The sequence below is a fragment of the Hirundo rustica genome, chromosome 1, assembly GCF_015227805.2.
Source record: "Hirundo rustica isolate bHirRus1 chromosome 1, bHirRus1.pri.v3, whole genome shotgun sequence".
In the NCBI taxonomy this organism is placed as follows: domain Eukaryota; kingdom Metazoa; phylum Chordata; class Aves; order Passeriformes; family Hirundinidae; genus Hirundo; species Hirundo rustica.
The window spans coordinates 154113753-154131705 of NC_053450.1; the positions used below are offsets into that span (position 1 = coordinate 154113753).

The 17953-nt window shown below is 55.2% G+C and overlaps 3 protein-coding genes across 5 annotated transcripts; 2 read left to right on the top strand and 1 right to left on the bottom strand.

The window, feature by feature from the left end:
- Positions 1-2502: 2502 nt before the first annotated feature.
- On the bottom strand, positions 2503-12641 carry GUK1 (guanylate kinase 1). Of its 2 annotated transcripts, none has more exons than XM_040085979.1 (8): positions 12552-12641; positions 7391-7504; positions 6477-6518; positions 5652-5748; positions 4697-4835; positions 3438-3522; positions 3060-3145; positions 2503-2680 (listed from the first exon to the last, which is right to left on the bottom strand). In XM_040085979.1, the coding sequence occupies exons 1-8, from the start codon at positions 12592-12594 to the stop codon at positions 2645-2647; spliced, it is 642 nt and encodes a 213-aa protein (XP_039941913.1). In that variant the 5' UTR covers positions 12595-12641; the 3' UTR covers positions 2503-2644. The 2 variants fall into 2 exon arrangements, with proteins under 2 accessions (XP_039941913.1, XP_039941920.1); XM_040085986.2 differs by lacking the exon at positions 12552-12641 and adding an exon at positions 9519-9783.
- Positions 12642-12684: 43 nt separating this feature from the next.
- On the top strand, positions 12685-14216 carry MRPL55 (mitochondrial ribosomal protein L55). 2 transcript variants are annotated; one of them, XM_040066891.1, is made up of 4 exons: positions 12685-12708; positions 13235-13319; positions 13428-13611; positions 14020-14216. In XM_040066891.1, the coding sequence occupies exons 2-4, from the start codon at positions 13297-13299 to the stop codon at positions 14161-14163; spliced, it is 351 nt and encodes a 116-aa protein (XP_039922825.1). In that variant the 5' UTR covers positions 12685-12708; positions 13235-13296; the 3' UTR covers positions 14164-14216. The 2 variants fall into 2 exon arrangements, with proteins under 2 accessions (XP_039922825.1, XP_039922814.1); XM_040066880.2 differs by having other exon boundaries at positions 12708-12756.
- Positions 14217-14302: 86 nt separating this feature from the next.
- C1H1orf35 (chromosome 1 C1orf35 homolog) lies at positions 14303-17657 on the top strand. Its single transcript, XM_040066869.1, has 9 exons — positions 14303-14597; positions 15233-15367; positions 15457-15610; positions 15735-15780; positions 15873-15955; positions 16045-16117; positions 16441-16520; positions 16780-16938; positions 17104-17657. Exons 2-9 carry the CDS (start codon positions 15274-15276, stop codon positions 17342-17344), a joined length of 930 nt encoding a protein of 309 aa, XP_039922803.1. The 5' UTR covers positions 14303-14597; positions 15233-15273; the 3' UTR covers positions 17345-17657.
- Positions 17658-17953: the final 296 nt, after the last annotated feature.

Genomic DNA, 17953 nt, shown 5'->3' on the forward strand with positions numbered 1-17953 from the left:
GCTTTGAAGCAAAAGTGCTACAGGGGGTTGTGGGGTTTTTTTTGGCATTGGCTCCAAAATATCCTCATCCTCAGACAAGAGAGCTCCCAGGGCAGGTTTTATCCCAGCTTTTGCCATCCCCTGCACTCGTCTTCCTCCCCCAGCATCCGCCTCCTGCAGGGTTGTAGGTGCTCTGCCACGTTTCCCAAAGCATCTCAGCTGAAAAAGGCTGAAGTCTGTCCAAATTTATCTCGGTCTGATGGAACAGTGAATATCCGGTTATATAAAATCCCCATTTCTGACATTTCTGGAAGCAACCCAGGAGCAGGCCTGTTCCTTTACTTGGGCGTACCCCGAGGTGGGAACAGCACCTTCCTGCCTGGAAGATCGAGGTGGGAAAATGGTGCTCCAGGAGGAGCATCTTTAATCACAGACAACCCCTGGGCTGGAAGGCTCCTGTATCCTCACCTTCCCAGTCTGATCCCTCAGTCCCAGCCCCACACAGAACAGATGTTTGCAGTTGTGGAGAACCCAGCATTTGATACCTGCCCTGCTCAGTGTGGTCCTTGCCTGCCCAAAGGATGTGGGAATGGGATATCCCAACGAGCCAGCACCAAACCCACGGATCCAGAGAGGGATTTATGGCTGCAGACGCGATTAACAAAGGAAACATCCCATTTTTGAGGGTGCAGGAAAATTAAACTTCAACAAGTGCCTTCACCCACCCGGCTTTGGGATCCACTGCACGGCACGGCCCCTCCAAAACACCAAACCCGGAGAAGGGCACTGCTGACAGCACCCAAAACGACTCCCTGGACACGTTCCACAGCCTGGGGAGCAGCCTGGCCCCACCACCCACTCCTGCTCCCTCTGCCACCCCATCACCTCGCGTCAGCCTTCCAGGCGTTCTCCATCTGCTCCATCACACACGGCAGCTCCAGCAAGGCATCCCAACGGGCCGGGACATTTCGGATTTCCCTCTCCCTCCCCTCCACCGGGGAAAGGTGGACACAAACGATGGGAAGGATTTGTTTTTCCCCGCGGTGCGCTCACCTGTCGCGCAGGGACGAGCCGAGGCCGGGCCGGGGGCGCTGGCAGGAGGGATGGGCAGGGAGCAGCCGGGCGCTTCCATCGGGTGACGGCCCCGCAGGTGCCACGCTGAGCCCCGGGCTGAGGCGGGCGCCGTGTCCTGCACCTCCTGCTCAGCCGCTCCAGCGCCTTCCCGCTGCCGTTCCTGCCATCTAGAGGAGACCTCTTCCCATTGCAAACGCGTCCGTCAAATTGTAACAAAATCCCGCGATTAGGAAGGAAAAATAACAAGAGCCCATCGCTTGATGGCGCAGGGAGAGCCTGGGCGCAGCGGTTGACACCACCAGCCCACACAGGATTTTCCTGCTTGTTTGGGCATTTCCAGAACCAAGCGATGGGAAACCCACAACAGGAAGAGATATTTTTAGGAAATCTAGGAAAGACGTAGCAAACCAGTCCAAGACAGGTAAATGATCAAAAAAAAAATCATCAAATCATGGCTGTGAATTCAAAGTACTCAAAGGGTGACCCGAGGAGGGGTTCTGCTTTGTGGAGGATTGGAGATGACCTGGACCAAGAGGTACTGGCAGGGACAGGACGTGAAGAGGATGAAACCCAAAAATGGAGTGTTCAGGTACAAACCCACTCTGGTAAGATGTGGTTTGGGTGAGAAAATGTCCCAGCCTGGCAGAGCAGGGCCCAGCTGCTTGTGGGTTTGGGGGGAAGGCAGCTGAAATCAGCACCTGTAGATGGGAGCTCGGACAGACCGGGCATCCCACAGAATGGAATCCCAGAGGGGGATTGGAAGGGATCCTAAAGCCCAACTCGTTCCAATCCCCTGCCATGGGCAAGGACAAACTTCCACCATCCCAGGGTGATCCAAGCCCTGTCCAACCCAGCTTTGGACACCGCCAGGGATCCAGGGGCAGCCACAGCTGCTCTGGGAATTCCACCCCAGCCCCTCCCCACCCTCCCAGCCAGGAATTCCTTCCCAATCTCCCATCCATCCCTGCCCTCTGGCAGTGGGAGCCATTCCCTGTGTCCTGCCCCTCCAGCCCTTGTCCCAGCTCTCCTGGAGCCCCTTCAGGCCCTGCCAGGGGCTCTGAGCTCTCCCTGGAGCCTTCTCCTCTCCAGGTGAACATTCCCAGCTCATCCTCACAGTTTTCACAGTGTGAGAACCCAGCCCCAGGACATCTCCTGCTGGAGGGACCAAAGGGCTTGGAAGTTTCATGAAAACATCAACGCTAAAGAAAACTTAGAAAATGAAGTGCAAAGCTCTCCAGGTCTCAGAACAGAGATCTGTGCAAGCAACAGTTCTGGATGCAGTGGATTCCCCCCAGGAAAAGGGATTTACTGCTGCCTTCAGGCCCAGCAGCTTCTCTACAGCCTTCCAGAAGGGCTCAGCCCTTCGGCAGCTCCCAAAGAATCCAGAGGCATGAACCTGGGGGAGCACATGCCGAGCATGCAGCGAACAGAAACACGAACCCGACCAGGTTTCCTTTTCTTTCCTTTTAATATAAACATCCTAGAGTAAGTTGGGAGTAGGAGCAGCCTAGAGGGAATGTCTTTTGGAATCAAACGGTGCGACGTGCTTCGGGAATGATGTGCAAAATCGAAACGCCCCAGCGGGGTCAGCTCAGGATTTCCTGGATTTTTCGGTCTTCTTGATTTCCTGCAAGGAGATCAGGAAAGAGACTGGGAATCTGCCACTCTTTGGGAAAAAACTCCTGGTTTCACAGCTCAGACCAATTCCACAACATCACAGGACCAAGGTCTGAGCTCACCTCTAGCAACAAAGCAAGGTTTGACTCCAGAAATGGGAATCCCCTTCTCTGCTACCCAGGGACGTTTATTTTGCCCCAGCTCGGGATTGTGTTGGATTCATTTCCCACTCCTAGGCCACCAATCCATCATCACTTGTACTCAATCTGTCCCTCAGCAGCTCAAAGCAAACCAAGCATGGGACGAGGTGACATTTCTGGAGCTGCCTGAGAGCAGACCCTCCCCTGCCTGGCCCAGGAATGAGGGGGAAAAAACCCCCACGGACTCACCTCCAGCAGCACCGCCTTCAATTCGGAATAGGCCTTTTCTAAATCGTCATTAATGATGACCAGGTCGAACAGCCCGGGCTCTTTACCTGGGGAAGGATGAGGACACAGTTAGAGGAGGATTTTCCTTCCCTGTGTCAGCTCTCATGCACAAAGCCCTGTGTCATTTTAATATTACTTTCTAGTATTATTATTATTTTAGCTGCTGCTAATGAACTCCAACCAGCCCCAAGGAACTGCAGCGGGAAATGCAGCAGTGATCCAAGCCCAGCTCATGGCAAGCCCTGCCAGCACTGCTGGAGAGCACAAATGGGATGTTCCCACAAAAAACAGCTCCCAAACCACCCAGGCATCTCCTCTCCCTGCACTCCAAGGACTTACTGAGCTCCAGGTCCACACGAGCTGCAGTCAGACGCTTCTGTAAACTCTCCTCTGTCTCAGTCTTTCGGTCCCGTAGCCGTTTCTCCTGAACCCACGGACAAAGACGTGAAAGAAATGAGTGTTCTGGGAGCTGCAGCAGGAACCACCCCCACCCTGAGGCCGCTGCTGTCTGTGACCACGGGCACGGGTGAACACCCTGCAAAGGCTGAGGGGCCTCGCTCACAGCCCAGTGCAAACCAGTGGCCAAACTGGGCTTGGGATCTCCTACCTAGAGTTCAGGGTCCCAGGTTTCTTTTACCTCCCTCTCATTTATTTATTTTTCCAGGTACTGCTGGAAATGAGATCTCTCTGCTGGCCTCTGGCATCTGGTGCTGCTGGCTTCCTCCTCCACAAACTCAACGAGAAACAGAGCCTGCCTGATGTACTGAGAGCAAGAGGGGAGAGTCAGGAGGTGTCCTCTGGTGTCCTCATCCCTCTCTGAACCACGACAATGATTCCACTTCTGCAAGAGTCCCACTGCAGTCACTTACACAGGGTAAGACCAGAGGGACACAGAATTCAAGGTGCTGCACAGAACCAGCCTCCCTGGGTTTAATTTTCACTGTGGAGGTGAATCTCAGCACAGCACAAAGCACAATTAATGCATTTAAAGACTGACTGTGCCGCAGCGGAGTCCAAGGTGTGCAAAGCTTTTGAGAGAGGGCTCAAAAAACAAAACACAGGGAGATTTATCCCTGAGAGCCAGAGGCTGGGCAGGGATCACACACACAGAATCACCAGGTTGGAAGAGACCTCCGAGATCATCGAGTCCAACCCAGCCCTGACACCTCACCTAAACCACGGCACCCAGTGCCACATCCAGACTTTTAAAACACATCCAGGGATGGTGACTCCACCACCTTCTTGGGAAGATCATTCCAATACTTTATCACCCTTTCTGTAAAAAACTTTTCCCTAACATCCAACCTATATTAAGACTGTGTCCTCTCCTTCTGTCAGTGCTGCCTGGAGAAAGAGACCAACGCCAGCTGAGCACAGCCACCTTCCAGGGGCTTTAGAGAGGGATAAGGTCACCCCTGAGCCTCCTCTTCTCCAGGCTGAGCACCCCCAGCTCCCTGAGCCATTCCTCACAGGGTTTGTGTTCCCAAGCACCATCCCTGTGAGACACATTTGGGGATATCCTCCTTGAGGGAGGGAGGGGAGCCCCGTGGCTGCTGATTACCTCTAACAGCTACCGGCAAAGCAAGGCGGGCGCTCACCAGGATCTCAATGGAGGGCGGCTGCACCGAGATGTAGATGGGGTTCAGCTCCGTCTTCTTGATGTTCTTCACGCCCTGGATGTCGATGTCGAGGACGCAGATCTGGTTCTGGGCCTGCACAGCCTGCACAGCTCCTTTACTGGGGACACAGCACACGGGGAAGGGGTCAGAGAGCCGTGGGGGGTTTGGGGTGTCCCCATCCAGCAGCGGGGGAACCTCACAGGCTCTGCTGTGCCCTGAGTGCGGAGGAGAGGACAGAGCCTGCTCTGCTCCTGATAAAGAGTTTCTCCAAGAGTCACTGCTGTGGGTGGAGCAGGGAGCTGCTGTCTCCTGCTAGAGAGGCTGGCAAAGCCATGCTGGAAGGTGTGGGAATGGATCACGTGTGACCATCCCACTTCACCACCTAGAGGGAAGTTCCCTGCTCACGGCAGGAGGTTGGAACTCGATGATCTTTTAGTCCCTTCCAACCCAAACCATCCTGGGATCCTGTGACAAACATGGGAACCTTCACCAAAGAGCAAAACCACTGAGAACTCCCCTTCTCCAGAGATCCACTGACTCCAGACGCTCTCCTGAGGGATGCTGGATGGACACGGATGCACCATCTGGGTCACTTGATTCCCCACCTAATTTTTCAAGTGGTGGCTTTTATATGCTCTAAAGACAATTTCTCTTCCTCAACATGGGGAAATCGCCTTATGCTTTTTAATCATTTATTATTTATTATTATTCACTGCTGAGACTTAGGGAGCCGAAAGGATTGGTGAGAACTTCAACTCTCCTCCTAAGCATGAGGGACTCTCCATTTTATCCCACATCTGAGCAGAAACATCCTCAGGGGCTTGGAGAGATTCTGTATTTATTTTTTAGAATCCCAGAACAGTTTGGATTGGAAAGGATCTTCAAAGCCATCCAACCCCAGCCCCTCTGGCACAGGCAGGGACACCTGACCCACCTTGTCCCGTACATATTCCCGGAGAACTCCGCGTGCTCAATAAATTCACCAGCATCGATTTCTTTCTGCATTTCCTCTCTGGTCACAAAGTGATAATCTGGAGAAGGGAAAATGGGAATAAATGGAGAGAAATTAACATTTTGAAGGTAAAGTTCATCGTCAAAATGACACCCATGGGGTTAAAATCTGCTTTAGACAATGCTGGTAGACTGCAGAGATTCTCTTCCTACTTCCACACCAGTTGTCCAGACACCTGCTCAAAATATTCTGGAGTTTTCTGTTTTTCAGCCAAAAATGCTGCTCTACCCTGTTCTTCATATCCTTTCCCATTCCTGGTGCAGTGGGAACTTCCCCTCCCTTGCCTCCAGGTGTGGGACACATTACAGCAGGAATGGCAAGGCCTTTCATTTGAAAGCATTTCTGATTAAAGATCAGAGTGGGGTGAGAGAGAAGGAGATAAAAGGGAACATCAATAAAAAGGAATATTTCTCTATCTTCTGTTGAAACTCCTTCCTTTCACTTCAGAGGGAAAACTGCCCTTGGAAATCAGGAACAAAGCTCATTTGATTGTGTCTTAAATATGCAAATACATGAGAAAACAGCTGGGCACAAGCTATTAATGCAGCCAAAGCCATCTCATTGAGCAGCTGCACTTCCCAAAGCAGTGGCCACTGGTGATATCTCCCCAGAACTACCTGGAGCTTTGGAAAATCAAATTACCCAACACCCAAGCTCAGAGCACAGCACCTAAAATGAGAGCCCAGCTTTGAAAATCTGAATTATCTGGAGAGTCCAGTGAGGCAGACCCGAGTGCAACAGGCTCACCTTTGCCATTCACTTCTCCAGGTCTCGGCTGCCTTGTGGTATCTGCAGGGAAAAAAAAGAAAAAAAATAAAGGAAAAGGAAAAAAGGAAAAAACAGCCTTTGAAATTCTGCACATCACCCATGGGTGTTGCAGGATCAAAGAAATGCCAAGGCCTAAGTGGCACATGGATCTCCAGGAAAAAAATTCTCTACCAAGAGGCAATTTGGGAAAAACAAAGTTTCATTTGGAGTGAGATGAGAGATTCAGTTGAATCAGGAGCATAGGATCACATTCACACACAAAACAGATAATTTTAAGGTTTTTTTCTCCTCTCATAGCATTAAATTTTTAAACATCCAGTGTTTGTTCTTTCATGGTGGAGCGAATCCAGATCTCAAAGCACAGATTTTACCTGCAGTACATAAGGTGTTGCTAATGGACCTAAAAACACCTTACAAAGCTCCATGGAAAAATCCAATGGCTTTTGAAGCAGAAATGTGGGGGGAATTCGTTACTTTCAGAGTCAGGAATTGCTCAGAATGTTCTTGTTTCATCTCTGGGTTGTGCTCAGAGATGTGGGGAGTCACCAGACCAATCCCAGACTTGCCACTCAATGCCAGGAGTAAAAGGTGCCCTGAGCTATTTAAACACCCCCAAGAGCCCACAGACAGAGTGGGACACAGACAAACCATGAAAAAAACAGGAGTAAAAAGTGCCCTGAGCTATTTAAACACCCCCAAGAGCCCACAGACAGAGTGGGACACAGACAAACCATGAAAAAAATCAGGAGTAAAAAGTGCCCTGAGCTATTTTAAACACCCCCAAGAGCCCACAGACAGAGTGGGACACAGACAAACCATGAAAAACCTCATCATTTGGGGTATGGAGGAAGGCTCTGAGCTGGCACTCCTGAGCTCCACCCCTGGATACTCACGGGAGACGCTGAAGCCGAAGACGTTCTCGTAATCTTTCAACAATTTCTTTAACAAAGTGCTCTTCCCTGCACCCGACGGGCCGCTCAGAACCACTGGCCTTGGTCCCTGCATGACTGGGCACAGACAGAAAAACGTCTCCGCTTAGAAACACCCATGGAAACACAGCTGTGGGTTCCCAGGAGCGCTCAGCCCCTTGAAACGGCACCAATCCTGTACCCTCGGGTGCAAATTTCTGGAGGAAAAGTTGAAATGATGCAAGATCACAAGCCTAGAGCTGATAAAGTACTGGGAGCGCAGAAACACTTCTCAAGGGACTGAGGTTAAACTCATAGGATGTAACCCAAAGGAGGAGGAAACTGGGATTTAGCTGCCACTAAACTGAAATGAGTCAAGCCAGCTGTTTCCCACCACAGCTGGGTCTCACTTGGACCAAAATCCTAAGGAAAACTCGCTCTAAAAGGAACAAAATCCTGTTTGGAATCGTGGGACAGCCCCAGCCCCGTCCCTCTCACAGAGAAAAGGGAGCTTCAAGGAGAGTTTGCATCACCAAGCCCCAAACCCTTGCAAGAGCCTCTGAGCTGGGGTGCGGTCACTGCCACGAACACATTTCCTGAGGCACCAGCTCCATCTGCAGGTGTTCCACGGCAAGAGGAAGAGATCCCAGAGATCAGGTCATGGCACAGTCGGAAAAAAGGCAGCCTGAGGCCACACAGAGGAAAGGAAGGGAAAGGGAAAGGGGTGTTTTCATGTTCCCATGTCTCTGGAGAGGAAGAAAGGTTCATTATCCACATGGGAAAGAGAAGAAACGCTGTGTGAAGGAGCAGGGGGTACCACTGGGAACCCTCATCCATCAGCAGCTTCCAAACCGAAGTGATGGCGAGAGTGGGACAAATCAAACAAGTTCTTCCTGTTTAAAAACGGGCACTTTCAGCAAGCAGTAAAATCCTCAGAAACGCTTTTTTTTTAGCATCCTGGGCTGGGTGTGGCCCGGGGAGCCACCGGCCAAGAGGCAGATAATGCCTTTCCGTTTTAAATTAGCTCACAGCAATGTCACCCCGACCTTAGACATCACTTTTCAAACAGCCTTAAGCCAAACGCTGTCTCACGGGAGCGGCCGCAGGATAATCCCGCCGGGCTCCCGCTCCCTGACCCCGCCTGCGGGAGCGGGACGCCTCCTCAGCCCTAACCCCCCCTCCCTCGGGCAGCACGACAGCCGGAGAATTACACAACTCTTCCCTCCGCTCCCCGAGGATGTCACCTGTGCGACCGCGGCTCGTCCCAGGGACGGGAGATGAACGCGCAAAGGCCAAGGAGGGGCCAACAGCGGGCGGTGGAAACGCCCACGGTCAGTAATCATCCCTAAGGAAATTCCTTTATTCCTTCTTTTTATTCCCATTTAGCGCCCTCCGAGGGATCCAACAGATGGAATCTTGGGAGGGCTAATCTCATCTCCACATTGCTGGATTAGGCTCCGTCATCCCCAAAACAGAAGGATGAACGAACTCTAGGAAGTCTTTTGGGGACCTTCCTACTGTTCCCCTGGTCCTTGAGCTTCTGTAATTTCCAAAAAACCAGGGTTTGCCTAAATGCTCAATACAGAAGAAAGCACCAGGGAAATGCTACTCAGTTCCTGCAGAGCAGTCCCTGAGGAGTTATCCAAAGCATTTTGCTCTCTCCTGCCCCTCACAGTTCTTCTCTCCCACGTAATTACACCAGGTAAGCCCCAAGCATTCCTTGGAAAAAAACTTGACACAAACTCCTCCCCTTCAGAGATCCCGATGTGCTTCACAACACATCTGCCCCAAACGTTGCTCCTCCATCACACAGCTGCTTCCACGAGCACCCCGAAAACCCCACAGGTGTCACCGGGATGCCAGCATGGATCTCCAGGCATTCCAGATTCCCTTCAGGATCCAGCTGTGCCAACAAGAACTGTGCTGGATGCACAAATCCCAGTCCCAGAAGGAAAAGAGCTTTCCCCTGTTCTCCCTCAGAATTTCATCAGCCCCTTAGCAAACACCAGCAGAAATCTAAAGCTGTCCAGATCACTTCCAATCATTCCATTCAAGCCCAAACCGGGGAGGGAGCAGAGGAATGGGCTGGGAGCAGGCTCCAGCATATCCTTACCTTTTCCTTGTGCTCCAAGGAAAGCAGCTCAGCCCCTGGCAGCAGCGCAGGCTCCTGGGGACAGAGCCGGGCTATTTGTGAGCTCCTAAAGCCTTAATTAATGAGCCGCAGTTTGAAGATGGCCAATGAGAACAATCCCGCTGAGCTTTAATCTCCCCTCGCGGCTCCTCCTCCACTCCCCGCTCTCCTGGCTGGAAAAGCTGCATCCAACACTCCCAGAAGGGTGAGGGGTGCCAGCCCCTGCTGGTCTGGGATCATGGAAAACAGCAAAGCCGTCCCTGCAGTCACCAGAGGCACAGGGATTCTGTCTGTGCAGAACCCTGGGATGGTCTGTGTTGGAAGGGATCTCCCAGACCATCTAATTCCAAACCCCTGCCATGGGCAAGGACAATTTTCACCAGCCCAGGCTGCTCCAAAGCTCCATCCAACCTGGAACACTTCCCTTCTGCAGGAACACTCCTCTTCCTTTGGACCAAATCCACAAGCACAAAGGCCACCAGAAACCTTCTCCTGCTCACAGATCCAAGCCACTTCCACAGTGGGACCCTCTCCTTCATTTTCCTCCCTTTTCTTTTCCCCAAATACTCATAACTGAGAGAAAAGACACCTGGGCTGTGATCACTTCTGGTTTCTTTCAAAGCAGCTAAAAATAAACCTGAAGACTTGCAGGTGTTTCCTCCTGCCTCCCTTGTGAATCCCTTCTCTTGCTGGAGATCTGCAGAGGAAAACCGAGAGGGAACAAAAGCCACTTGCATTCCCAGATGGTGGGGCTGGGCCCTGACAGGAGGAAAGACGGCAAACTGGGGATTTCATGGAATTCCACAAAGGTTTGGTTGGAAGTGACCTTAAAGCTCCTCTTGTTGAACCCCTGCCATGGGCAGGGACACCTCCCACTGTCCCAGGCTGCTCCAAACCCTACCCAACCTTGGACACTTCCAGGGATCCAGGGGCAGCCACAAGTTCCCAGGGCAATCCCTGCCCTCATTCCCTGCCAAACTGCTCCTCCCCTCACCACCCCACAGCCCTCAAAACCCACGACAAACAAACCCCCAGATCTGCTGGATATGGGGTTTCTTCTCTCTCCTGTTTGGTTCCAGGAATGCATCGCTGCATGACATCTCCAAGCTGGCTGCAGCAGGAATGTCACAAAGATGTGTTTATTTTCGGCAGAAGCTCAATTTTTTTCCCCGCTCCTTTTGTCAGAATTTGGCGTTTTCAGAGCAGCCAATCTGCAAATAGCCAGCACTGAGGGTTTCCTAAAAATGGGTTGGGATCCAGCCTAACGAACCAAAACCACTGGGGAGCTGATCAGCGAGAGAACAGCCCAACTAATTGACAATGTTAATCATCTCCCACACCTGGGACCGAGGACAAACAGCCACATGAACCACTCTGAGCTGCAAAAAGACCAGGAGGTCACAGGAGGATGCAGGAGGTTGGGAATGGTTCCTGGTCTGCTTGTGCTGCTAAATCCACCCTGGATTTTACGTCGTAGGTGGCAACATAGCCAGGGAAGCAAAGGACAGACATCACCAGAGTTAAACAAATTAAAACTGATTAGCAGAGAGGCTTTACAGGGAAGGCAAAGCCCCCTTATGAAGAAGGAAAGAAGATTAAAGTACAATTTCCCTGGAGCCTTGAGAAAGGTCTCCCGGATTAGGATTATAATCCCACTCCCTATTTTTAGCAGGTTTGTTATAAAGGTGCCACCCCCACCTTTCTAAGACTTGGGATGGGTTCCAAAATGAGAGATAGGAGGGAGGTTACAGCCTTCCAACTTTACCCATCCCGTGATTCTGTGAGGAGCAGAGCATCCCACAGCAGCACAGAACTGGAACTCAGCCACCTTCTTCCTGGAAATAATTACCTACAAAGCACTAATTAGCCTCTCCGCTGGCTGCACTCCTGGCGTGCAAGGAGCAGTGATGCTGCAGACGGAACACAAACCACGTGCTCAAGGTCACTGCAGAAATCAGGGAGGCCCAAGACAGTTATTCCCAGGCCATGTCCTCCTGTAAACCTGACCAGTTTAACCCACCAGTAGGATGAAACCAGTTTACCCATCTGGGAAAACCTCTACAGAGCTGAAGCTCACACAGGTGTGGTTTTGCCACACACTTCCCCACAGGTGTTTGTGTTAGGATACCTGAGGGATGTTTATCCCTAAACCTTTCTTACCTCACCATACCCCACAAACCCCACCTGGTTCCATAAGCACATCCCTATCTGGTTTATCTAACCAGGAACGTCCTGGAGCCACCCTGGAGCAGCTCAGCCATGGGGAGCCAGTGTGGATTTTGGGAAGGGCACACAGCCAGCCCGGGGACAGCCCCGTGGGGCTGTGACCTGTCCCACCCCACCTCAGCCACCCCACACGGACAACGCAGAACATGCAGGTCTCAGAGGACAAGGGGGGGAGCCCAGCCTCGCCAGGGCTGGGTATCAGCCCCCTCATCCAGGGGGTCCTGTGGGGGATCAGCACACCCAGGTCGGTACCTCAGTGTCCTGGGACCCTCATGAGGCACACAGCAGCCCAGGGACAGCTGGGACCCCTCAGCTCAGGGCTCCAGTGAGGGGCTGAGGGCCCTCAGTGCAGGACCCTGTGCCCAGACGAGCATCCTGGGACCTGCCGGACCCGCACAGCCCAAGGCCTTTGTGAGGGGCTGAGCACCCCAAGGCCTGCCACGTCTCCTCAATCCAGGGTCCCCAGGAGGGGCTGAGCACCCCGGGACCTCTCAGCAGAGGAACCCCGTGAGGAGCTGGGCACCCCAGGGCAGGTTGGGCCCCCTTAGCCACGGGCCCTTGTGAGGAGCTGAGGACCTCGGAGCCGGCCAGGACGCCTCATTCCAGGCCCCCCTTGAAGGGCTGAACGCCCCGAGGCCACGCAGCCGAGGACCTCCGTGAGTGACCGAGCTCCTCGGGCTGGCTGGACCCCCTCTGTCCACGGCCCTCGTGAGGGTCTCGGCACCCCGTGGCCGGCTGTGCCCCGCGGTCCCCGTGAGGGTGCGAGCCCCGTGCCCCATCCCCGCTCACCCGCCCGGGCGATCCCCGCCCCGCGCATCCGCCCGAGGATCATGAGGGGATCGGGGGGGGGGGGGCGCGGTCCCGGCAGCCTCCGCGCGCGCCCGCCGCCGCCGCCGCGCGCCCTGACGTCACCGCGGGGGCGGGGCCCTGGGGAGCGCGCGGTCACGTGAGTGCGGGGCGGAGGGACGGACCACGCGGCGGGCCGGGCGGGGGGGTGAGCGCGGCTGGGGCGCCTGGGGATAAACCATGATTGGGAGGGGGGGCGCAGCAGCGGCAGGGCCGTGATTGTGGGGGGAGAGCTGGGGGAGAACGGAGCGGGCAACACGGGCTGAACCGTGGCGGGGCGGAGGGGGGGACGGTGAGAGCCATAATGGGCAGTGGGAGGGCTGAACCAAGGTGGATGTGCGGGGAGGCATTATGGGAACCGCGGTGGGCTGAACCATGACGGGGAGAGGGGGGAGCTGTCATGGAACTGATCCATGGCTGGGCACGGGGAGAGACGTGTGTGGGCCGAACCATTGCGGGGATGGGGGAACCATAGTGGGGCTGAACCATTGCGGGAATGGGGCCAAGCCATGGCAGGAGCTGTCATGGGGCTGCTCCGTGGTGCTGAGGGGATGTGGAAGCTTCACAGTGATGGGGGCACGGCAGAGTCACCCTACAACCATGCCAGCACCTGTCCTTGCCCTCAGGGCATCCCCAGGCTGTGTCATCTGCTCCCTTTGCTGGACCTGTCTCTGCCAGCTGAGCTGAGATGGCGGCGAGCCGGGCGCTGAGGTGAGCACGGCGTGCCCGTGACCCGGCAGGACAGCGCTGGGAGCGGCCTGGTGGAGTCCATGTCACCCCCACGGTGACACCGCCCCTCTCCCTCCCTTCTCCCGCCAGCGCCCTGCGCTTCCACGCCGCGTCCCGGCCGCCGCTCGTGGCCTGCGTCCGCAGCAATTCCAACCGCGCCGCCATCTCCCACCTGCACCGGCAGCTCTACGGCCGCCTCTACCCCGTGCTGCTGGTCAACACCGACGGCTCCACCGTCCGCCTGCGCTACAGCGAGCCCAAGAGGATCCTCATGGTATGGGGGCAGCGACAGGCCTGGGAGCCTCATGTGCTGTCCCGAGGGCTCAGGCCGTGCCCCAGGGTGTGATAATGTGTGCTGGGAGCTCACACCATGTCTCTGGGAGCTCACCCTGCATGCTGGGGGGCTCACACCCTGTCCTGGGATCTCACAGCATGTCCCAGGGTCTCACACTATGTCCCAGGGTCTCACACCACGTCCCAGGGTCTCACACCACGTCCCAGGGGTTTCACACCACATCCCAGGGTCTCATGCAAGCTTGTCCCAGAGCGTCACGCCATGTCCTGGGATCTCATTCCTGTCCCTGGGTGGGTCTCGCACCATGTCCCAGGGGTCTCATGCCATGTCCTAGGGTGGTCACACTGTGTCCCCGTGGTCTCATGCCCGTGTCCCCCGTGTCCCCAGATTCCCTTGGACAGCAGCACGCTGCCCGAAGCCGAGCGCAAGGCTCGTCTGCGCCGGCACTTCCCCAGCAAGCCTAAGGCCAAGGAGGAGGAAACCTTCGAGGGCATCGACCTGGACACCTACAAGAAGTTCTGGAAGAAGTGAAGCGCTGAAACCAGAACTGTATAAATCTATAAATAAATATACCTCTAAGTGAAGCCGTGTGCCGGCGGTGCGGCTCTGCAGGGCTCCCCCCCGCGCTGGGCGGTGCGGTGGTACCGCCCGTCTCTCCCCCCCCCCTCCGGCCCTGCCCGCGGTGGTAGCGCCGGGGCGGGCGCGGGTTCGGCGGCCGGAGGTGCGTGAGGGGAGCGGCTTTGGGGAATTCGGGATTTGGGGGCTCCGGGTGCGACCCCGCGGGTCGGGTCCGCCCGGTCCTCGCACTCCCCAACCCGGAGGGGCTCGGGATGCAGGGAACCACCCCGAGCTGCCCTCACACGCCTCGGGGACGGGCAAACTCCCGTCTCAGGCCCTGCAGCGTCCAGGTCGTGGAGCTTCCCCCGGTTCTGACCCCCTTCCCAGACCCTGAAACTCTCCCTCAGGTAATGTCCCCACCGCGGGCCGTGCAGCCTCTTCTTGGGCTGTACAACCTCCCCTCCAAGCCGTGTAATGCCCTCTCCACCCAACTCGCCTCCAAACCATGACCCCCTTTTCCAGCTGTCATCCCATCCCGGCTGTGAACCCTCTCCTAGACCCTGAACTGTCCCCCTTGAAACCCAGAACCCCTATGAGGGTATTTAACCCCTCTATCAACCCTGCAACCTCCTCCCAGACCCTGAACCTTCCCACTTCTAGTCCTGAGCTCTCCCCCTATAGCCCGTGAATCGCCCTCGCTCTGAAACCCCTTCCCAAACCTTGAAACCCCCAGCGTGTGAGTACAACTACTGCTGGCCCTAAATCCTGCTTGAGGCTCTGAACCTCCCCAAGGCCATGAATCCTCTCGAGGCTGCCCTAAGCCCCCCTCCTCACCCTGTAACCCCCACCCAGGCTGGGACCCTCGGCAGTCTGTGCACCCCCTCCCACCTCCGGGTTATAAACCCCCCTCCCAGCCTGTAACACCCCCACAAAGGCTTTTGGTTACTCCACTGACCCCTGGGTGGCCAAATTTGCTTCCCTACACGTTCAGAGCCTCGTGGAGGATTTGGAGCTGGTAAACCCGGGGCTGATCCCTTTGCAGGTCAGCAGAATCCCCCCGAATCTGCTGCGGGGCGCGGCGCCATGTTCGGCTCCTCGCGGGGCGGGGTCCGGGGGGGCCAGGACCAGTTCAACTGGGAGGACGTCAAGACGGACAAACAGCGTGAGAATTACCTGGGTAAGGGCTGATCCTGCTCAAACGGCCTCTCCCACCCTCCCTGTCCCCTCCTCCACGGTTTTGGGGTGCGATGTCATTGTTCCCCACAGGGAACTCCCTGATGGCGCCAGTGGGGCGGTGGCAGAAGGGCAAGGACCTGACCTGGTACGCCAAGGGCAAGAAGGACACGGCTCCCCCGTTATCCCGGGAGGAAGAGCTGGCTGCCGTCCGCCTGGCCGAGCAGGAGGCCATGATGGCAGCACTGTGAGTCCACACCCTGCCAAAACCCCAAAAAACGGGACAGGGAGTCCACACCCCGCGAAAACCCCAAAAAACGGGGCAGGCGTGCGCACGTCCCCGCACCTACCGCCCCTTCTTGTTTTCACAGGGGCTACAAGAACTTGAAGAGGCAGCCCACGGGCCTCAGCAAGGAGGTAACGGGGGCACCACCTGTCCCCCCGGCGTCCCCGTGGCTCTGATTTTGGGGACACACACACACAGAGGACACTGTGCCCACTCCCCACAGGACCTGGCTGAGGTGTGCAAGAGGGATGGCGCCGAGCGGGACGAGAAGGACGTGGATCGGGTGGTGGGTTTGGGCAGCTCCAGGTAAGGAGAAGGAAGGGTCCCGTGCCAGTTTCAGAACAATTAGTTGGATTTTTCGCATTTTTACACTTTTCTCCGTGGTCTCTCTGCAGCGGCAGCGCCGGCAGGGTGATGCTCTCCAAGGAGGACAAAGAGGCGGCCAAGATGGGGCTCTCGGTCTTCACGGTATGGTGCCAGTCAAGTTGTTCTTGGAAGGTTCTGAAATAGATGGAAAAAGGCAAAAAGCGGTGCCCCACATTTGGAATATTTTATTTGAAAACCCATCAGAGAGACCTGCAGGAGTTTTCTGTGTCCTGTTGGCGCAAAGTTCGTTTGTGGGGCTTTAATTTTGGAAGCAGCTCTTAAGGGTATTCTAATTTTTTCCCCAAATGTAATTTTTTGTTTTGTTTTGTTTTTTGTCAAGTTCATTTTTTAAAGGGAGAAAAACCCTTTGTCTTGTACAAGCTATGGGTTCACTCTGTATTTTTTTCCCTCCTCTCCAACTCTAGCATCAGAAAGTCTCCAGCAGCCCAGAGACATCTGGCTCCAAGAAGAAGCAGGAAAAGGAGGAGAAAGTGGAGGAGAAACAGTGAGGATTTTTCCCACTTTGGTGGGAAGCCACCAGAAATGCCCTGGCTTTTGTGGGAAATACTTTACAAAATGTTTCCATGGCTCTGTTTGGCACTGGGCTTGTTTTGCATGTCTCTGAATCATCCCCGAAAAGCTTCTGTGGGCTTCTCTTTGGCAAAGGAAGGATGTGGTGGGATGTGCCTGGAAAAAGGGCTGGGGGTGAGTTTTTGGAGCCAGAGGGTTGCACAGTGCAGGGATTCTCATTCTCTTCCCTGCAGACCCGAGAGTGGCAAAAAATCCAAAAAGGAGAAAAAGAAGGAGAAAAAGAACAAGAAGAAGAAGAAACATAAGAAGGAGAAGAAGAAGGACAAGGACAAGCATTCCAAGAAGGATGCAGCCCCATCATCCTCCGATTCTTCCCCAGATCGGGATAAGAGGTAGCTGGGTTGGGACGGGGCACCATCAGTGGAAAACGGGAGGAAGGATTCAGGGTCTGACATCAGGATGCGCCGCTGCCACCTCCCGGCTTTCCAAACCCCATTTTCACCCCCGGGATCGCGTTGTCGGCATCCTCACTACCCCTGCTGTCACTTCCCCCGCAGGCAGCACCGCAGGAGAACGCGGCAGCACTCGGAGGCATCGCGGCACGGCAGCCGGCGGCGGCGGGACACGGACTCCTCGGCGAGCGGCGGCGATGCGGGCCGGAGCCGCCGGCGCAGCCGGAGCAGGGACGGGCGCGGCCGCCACCCGAGCCCGCGGCGGAAGGGCAGGAAGAGGAGCGGGTCCCGCTCCCCGCCGGCCCGCGGGGTCCGGCAGCGCCACGACACCGACTCGGAGGACTGAGCAGGGAGCCTGGGCTTGTTTCAGGGAGATCTTCCAGAGATTTCTATTTTTTTGAAGGCGATTAAGTGAAAAACGCTGCAGCCCCGCGGGCACTGGGGCGGAGTCTGGCGAAGGTGCTGTGGTGCCGGCAGGGCCTGGGCACCCCTCTCCTCGCTCCCTGAAATCCATCCGGGCAGGATTGAGCACGGAGGATGCTGTGGGTGGGGATGGTGCTGGGGTGGTTCTGGCTGTGGTGCTGAAAACGCTGTGGATACCTCGTGTTTATGTATAGAGACTTTGGAAGAGATTATTATTATTATTATTATTATTATTATTGTTATGGTTTTTCTTTCCCTGTCCTTGAGTCCTTGCCAATGCAGTAGATGAAGAGTTCCTTTAAAAATTCTCTAAGTTAGGGTAGCATAAAGCTTAAAGCTCATCTAGTTGCAATCCCCCTGCCACGGGCAGGGACCTTTCCCTGTCCAACCTGGCCTTGGATACCCAAAAAATTCCTCAACTTCTGGGGAGAAACATGCATAGGACCAGGTGTCTTCCACAGGCTTTTGCCCTGGCCACATGCACCACCCCAGGGAGCAGCAAACGCCATTCCCCTCCAGGACTGAAACCCTC